The sequence below is a fragment of the Cucurbita maxima genome, unplaced genomic scaffold (assembly GCF_002738345.1).
Source record: "Cucurbita maxima cultivar Rimu unplaced genomic scaffold, Cmax_1.0 Cma_Scf00003, whole genome shotgun sequence".
NCBI lineage: Eukaryota > Viridiplantae > Streptophyta > Magnoliopsida > Cucurbitales > Cucurbitaceae > Cucurbita > Cucurbita maxima.
This window is the reverse complement of record NW_019272019.1, coordinates 7112401-7119099: the sequence shown is the minus strand read 5'-3', so window position 1 is coordinate 7119099 and position 6699 is coordinate 7112401. Positions and strand designations below refer to the sequence as shown.

The following is a 6699-nucleotide window of genomic DNA, read 5'->3' as shown; positions in this document are numbered from 1 at the left end:
TTTTTTTTTTTTTTTTTTTTTTTTTTTTTTTTTTTTTTTTTTTTTTTTTTTTTTTGGGAAAGGAACATGGATAGGTGACATGATGCTCAGATTTCCCCTCCTTTTTAGAGTAGCTTCAAAGCCAAATTGTTCAGTTTCTTAATGCTGGGATGACACTCGTCAATCTTGGGAAATATTTACGAGGAAAAAAAAAATCTGAAGGAAGCCGAAATTGAGGAACCAAGCTTCTATTGTCAAATTCAGAAGATACTTGTATTAAAGCAAAACATGATGAAAGTGTACGGAAGATTGATCCTTCAATTTTCTTTTCGGTTAAGTCATTCACCAAGTAATATTATTTCTCCTATGCTGCAAGAATTGTTTACAGCAGTTTGGAAATCCAAAAGTCCTAGGAAGCATTGATATGCTTATTTTGATTTTGCTCAACAAAAGCCTAAATACAGCAGAAAAACTTCATAAGTTTCCATTTTCAGCCTTACAACCATTGTTATGCTCACTGTGCTTAATGGCAAAGAAAGATCAAAATTATTTCTTTTTCATTGTTCAACGTGAAGGAGTGTTGACAGTTTCTATTACGATCCTTCTACGTTCAGTGAGTGTTTGAGTCTCATCTTGTTCGAAAGTTACCATCAGTATTCTTTGTTTGTTGGGAGTTGTGTTTGATTTTTTTTTATTTATTTATTATTATTTTTTTTTTTGGCAATAACCAGTTATGATCTATGAATAAAAATGTGCAAGTCTAAGGTTCCTTTTTTTCTTTTATTGGGAATCAGGTTCTGGGAGAAGCTTACCAAGTGTTAAGTGATCCAGCTCAAAGACAAGCTTATGATGCTCATGGGAAGTCTGGAATCTCAACGTATAGATTCTCCTCTTTTTAGTTCTGTTTTTTCTGTTTTCTTTTTACTTCCTTTTGTTTTTAATTACTGGATGAAGTTTTGATGTGCATTATCATCATTTTATTGCAGTGATGCGATTATTGATCCTGCAGCAATTTTTGCAATGCTTTTTGGAAGTGAACTTTTTGAAGAATACATAGGTCAACTTGCCATGGCATCGATGGCTTCTCTGGATATTTTCAATGAAGGGGAGCAATTTGACCCCAAACGGTTGCAAGAGAAGATGAGGGTATAACTTTCTCCCTGATGAGATGCCACTCTTTAATCCAAAAGTCCATTAAATCCTTGATATTTTGCTAGATTGAACATTAGGGACTATTATAGTTCTCACAGCAGTTGGTAGCTAGGAATGCACTGTAGTTTGTTGCGATTTTGCCTATGCGGTGTGAACTTGTTTCTTTGATGAGTTTGGTGTTAAGTTGGCTGGAAAGCGTGAGTGCAAGTGCAGAGAGATGATCAAAGAATTCCGTCTCCACCCTATTTTTAGTGAGAAATGAAAGTTTTTGTGCTAGCCTAGGTGTGTGCTATTTTGTGGGGCTTTGGGGCGAGAGGAACATTAAAATCTTTAGAGAAAATGAGCTTAATCCTTTTGACGCTTGGTCTCCTGCTAGATTCCATGTTTCTCTGTGGGCTTCGGTTAAGAAGCTTTTGTGTAATTATCCTCTTAGCTTTATCTTGCTTGATAAGATACCTTTCTTTTAGGTAGCCTCCTCTTTTTTGGTGGGCTCTCTCTCTCTCTCTCTCTCTCTCTTTGTATGTCATTGTATTCTTTTATTTCTACTCAATGAAAGTGTGATTATTCATTAAAAAAAAAAAAGAAGAAGAGGAAACTCATGATAACACTCACATAAATAGCCGCTCAACATAGGGTTTTGAACTTGTGGTGAACATGGCTGAATATAAGGATCGTCGCTTCTATGTCCAAACATTGGGGAGAATGGTGGTACTTTTTGGTTATTTAGTGTTGTCTCTCTAAAGGATAATTATTATTTTGCCTGAAAAAATGGATGCTTCATCAAGATCTTTTAAGTCATACGCATACTAAATTATCAATATTATTTTCTCACTCACTCCCTTGGTCAAGTCGTGCAAGTAGAATCTTCCGTTCTCAATAATACCCTCCAATGTATGAGGACTTTCAATAAAATTATTAAGCAGTTGGAGCTTCTGTATATTCATTTATCAAATGGCAAGTTTACTTAGTTTCATTCAGGAGAAAGCATTTCCCAATCTCTTCATGATCTTTTATTTGTTAATAAAGTGAGTGGTCAAACATGCAAGATTGGTTTCTGATCATTTTTCAATCCTCCTTGAAGCTGGTAGTTTTAGTTGGGGGCCTCCCCCTTTTCGTTTTTATAACTCATGGTCATTAGAAAAAGTTTGTATGGATCAAAGAACTCTTTATCACAAGACTCTTGCTTCGGATGGGCTGGTTTTGTCCTCTCCTTGAAGTTGCATAATTTGAAACCAATCATCAAAAGTTGTTCTCCGATTTGGAAAAATCCAATAAGAAAATGGAAAAACTTTTGCTTAATGAGTGGGCTGCTATTGATGCAAAAGAATAACGTGGTTTTTATTTCAGATCAAGATATAAGCTCCAGATCAGCAATTAAGTGTGATATTCAACAATTATTCGTTCCGAACAAAGAAACTTGATTCAGAAATGTAAAGTGAAATGACTAAGAGAAGGGGATGAAAATACTGCTTTATTTATCGAATTCTGGCAGAAAAGAAGAGAAAGTTATTGATTTCTGATTTGGATTTTTTCCCCCTTGTTTATACAGTAAAATTCCAGTTCATCGCTCAATCCCCTCTAATTTGAATTGGAGGCCTATTGCTGATGAAGAGAATTCTAGATTAGTATCAACTAGTTCACTGGAGGAAATTTTGGTTGCAATTTAAGGGCTTGGGAAGAATAAAGCTCCAGGGCCGGATGCCTTTTCTATGGAATTCCTTCTCAACTTTTGGGACTTATTAAAGGATGATTTGTTTCATTTGTTTGCTAAGTTTCACACTAATGAAATATCAGTTCGTGTTTCTAAGAAAGCCTCGGAAAATGTTAACTCTGAGGGATTTGTGTCTGATAAGTCGTACTATGTTTTGTTATAAAATGATTGCAAAAGTACTTGCAAACAGGCTAAATAGAGTAACTCATTCCACCACTTCAGATTTTCGAAGTGCTTTTATTGCTAGGAGACAGATTCTTGATCCAATCTTGATTGCGAATGAGATAGTTGAAGAGTATAGAACGAAAAACCCAGCGAAGATGGGTTCTTAAACTTGATGTAGGAAAGCATTTAGTTGTGTAGGTTTGGATTTCTCCTCCCAAATGGATTCAATGGACGTTTGTATTCAGGGTACCGAATTCTCAGTTCTCATTAATGTTCCTCCTTGTGGTAGTTGAGAAGTTCTCTAGGAGAGATGTAAGTAACAAGTTTTGAGCTCTTTCCCTTTTCACTTACCGGGATTAATATCTTGTTCAAACCTCCACTTACCCCAAGCTTTGCAATCTCAGCACAATGTCCTTTCTGGATGGTAATTTTTCAACCCATCAACTATAAGCATCATATAAAGTTCTCGAAAGAATTTCTGGTTGAGGAGGGGAAACAGGACTTTAACTGAGAAAGAGAGGCGTTGAGGAGGGACAGGATGAAGGTGTGGTCCTAGGTTGCTTCAGAGATGCTAAATCTTTTCTTTTGATTTCCTTTGTTGATATAAATGCTGTAGAGTTTTTGATCAATGTAGAGTTTATGGGATGCCTGATTAGGTGCTTTTTAGTTAGTGAGGACGCTCCCCATTTCTGCATTTGAGTTCTTGAAAATACGATAAGGAGAACCGCACATTCATTTTGGGATGGGAGAAGCTTTTAGAAGAAAGGGAAGTGGGAAACAAGTGGGGTACTTGACTCTACAGGTGGGAATAAAGAATAAAAATACTCATTGGACCTAACTGTACGTTTGGATAAAATATTCTCTTGAGAAAGTTTCCATCCCTTTCTAACTAAAAAAGATTTGCATTTTGATTCATGTGTTGACGATCTAAAATATTATTGTGTCATTTTGTACCATGCATCACCTGGTGGGAACTTGTCCTAATGTGTGTGGTTCTGCATTCTTTTGAATCTAAAATATTTATGGAAAATGAGGTTTCATCATAATGCTTAGTGTGAGGATGCAATATTTACATTAATCAGCTTTTTACAGAAGCAAAATTGCAAACGTTACAGTTGTGCATCTTTTATTCCTGCCCTTGAGTGTTTTCGTCATTGAAAGTTGCTTAGCATGCAATATGAAGTTGCTTCTTTCAGTGCAGATTGTCCAAAAGGAAAGAGAAGAAAAGCTTTCAGAAATTTTGAAAGGTCGTCTCAACCAGTATGTTCAAGGAAACAAAGATGATTTTGTTAATCATGCTGAAGCTGAAGTTGCAAGGCTTTCCGTCGCAGGTAGTATGATCCTTTAGAAACTTTTTTGATCAAGTTGACAGGGGAAAAAAAGAATGAAATGTCAATTACTCATATGTTATAATTCTAGAACACCAGGACTACATTCATATGCTCGCAAGCTATTAGCATCAGAGCATGTTGATTAGAGCACATTTAGAATTTCCACATTGTGTACTAAAGAGTTTTCTTGACTAGAGAGGGTCTTAGCAATAAAGCTTTGCTCTTTATAGCTCATAAGACTGAAAGGATTTAGAGTTCTTATCTCCATCCATATTCCGTTTGAACCTACCTTTCCGATACCATAGTGTGTACTCTATCATAGGGACATTTGGAGGGTAGCCTTGACTTCCAAATATATTTTTTAAACAACAAGTTATGGACCCTTCATTGATTAATGAAAAGAAATAGATATTTTCAAAACATCAAATGATTTAAACTCTAAAAGGAATGGAGAGAGAAATAAACCAAAAGTAGAAAGGTTAATAAAAGTACCCCATTCATCCATATATTCCTAAATCAAATAAGCTAGAAAGAGAACACCATTGAATTGGACTGGAACAGAATGCTCCGTTATCCTTTTTGCATCTCTCTTCAACGATATTTGAAAGCCACTCGAACCAAAACTCTTTCTTGATGAACTAAAAAGAATTAAATCATAATAGAGAAGCACTAAGAAGCAAGACTGGACCATTTGTTTTTTCATTAACAACGATTAGACCATTTTGAAGTTGAAGTATGGTATTACTTTGAATCATTCTCCAAAAACCATTGTAAATTGAAATCTTCTGCATCCTTTAGGGATACCAAAACCAACAAAGCTAATGAATATCAAAACCCAATAAATTCAGCCTCCTCCAAAATACTACTAGATCCAATTATCTGAGACCCCAAAAATGCATTCCAACATTCAAAAACAGATCAATTAGGTATTAGTTGAACCTCCACTACTTAGAAATTTTATCCAATGGTACCTCAAACAATCAATTGTCTTGCCTTCTGAATGCCAATCTAAAGTTTCCGAACCATAAATGCTAAACGCCCCACAGAACCGAAGTAGAAGAACCAAGGTAAAATCCCCCAGCTCCTTTTGCTAGAAAATCACCGTTACTTTATTTCATGACCCAATTACTCAAACCACCTTCACCTAAAGATTGAGAACCTACGATGCAGCTAACCCAATGCTTCAAATTTTCCATTATCGCTACTCTTCTGAAGAATATTTGCATAGCTACTCTTCTGAAGAATATTTGCATACCTTTCTCAATTATTATTTAAACCATGGCAATGTCCTGTTCTTTCTTCGGAAGATGAGGAGTTTTTTCCTGAAGAATCTATTGAACATGGTCTGAACACTGTTATTTATGAGAGGCTGGAGGTAATTAATGAGACTGGAGAATAGCTTTTAATACAACCATTCTTCATGTTGAGAATGTTGTTTTACATGGGAATAGCTATCCTTTGGTTACCGTTCATGAACCACCAGAATGAATGAGAACGATTCTTTTATTGCCCACCAGCAATTAATATTGAGCCTGGGAGAATGGTTTCTCCTATTCCTTTGACTGTTAAAGAAAGTTGACAGATTTATTGAAAAGCTTATTTGAATTTTTATACAGGGAAAAAAAGTCTCTGACTTTCCTTCTCCCCAAAATTTAGTTGATGTCAACATTAATGCGGATATAGTCGAGGAATCTTGCTCAAAACTTGGTTTCTCTGGCAAATCAGTCGATTGCTCAGGTTGGAAGTCCAAATGTCATTTCTCATACTTGGAATTTAATCAGTGTAATATCAAAGAATCTTCGCATATTGCTCCTTCTTGTGGAGTTATTGACTCGGATAATGAGTCTTAGATCAGTTTAACTACTGTGGAGCTTGATCAACAACCTTTTGGTAACTGTTGAGTGATATTGTTGAAGATTCTTAGGAAGCAGCCTTAGATATGTTGTTTAAGACTCCCAAGGAAGATTCTGTTTGTAGTCACGAACTTGTTTTATTTCAGAATATTTTTAGTGTCAGCTTTCTCTTCCTTCAAATATGAGAAAATCAATCACCGATCAACCCAAAAACTTAAGTTGATGAGCCATGGTAAGTTTTATTATAAAAAATTCTTTAACAAATTTTTGTATATTTATTGTTACATTCACTGAAGGGATTTTTTTTTTCCTTTCATTTGGGAATCTAATCTCTGAATGAAGATTTTTCTAACTCCGAATTCCCAAAATAAGGAATGGGACATCAGTCGAGATAATAATTCTTTATGGGATTGGAGATGGGGCGTGCTTTCTCAATTCTGACTCCACCGTGCCTTGTTGTCATCTCTAGTTATATGCAAAAGATGCTAACAAAAAAAAAAAAAAAAAA

At 35.4% G+C, this 6699-nt stretch overlaps 1 protein-coding gene across 1 annotated transcript in view; it reads left to right on the top strand.

Annotated features, from left to right (window-relative positions):
- Positions 1 to 6699, top strand: part of LOC111476517 (chaperone protein dnaJ 10) — a 14145-nt gene that overhangs the window by 4041 nt on the left and 3405 nt on the right. Inside the window, exons 3-5 of the mRNA XM_023120210.1 lie at positions 774 to 856; positions 966 to 1125; positions 4209 to 4338. Coding sequence (XP_022975978.1) covers positions 774 to 856; positions 966 to 1125; positions 4209 to 4338 — 373 coding nt within the window. The remainder of the gene's footprint in view (positions 1 to 773; positions 857 to 965; positions 1126 to 4208; positions 4339 to 6699) is intronic.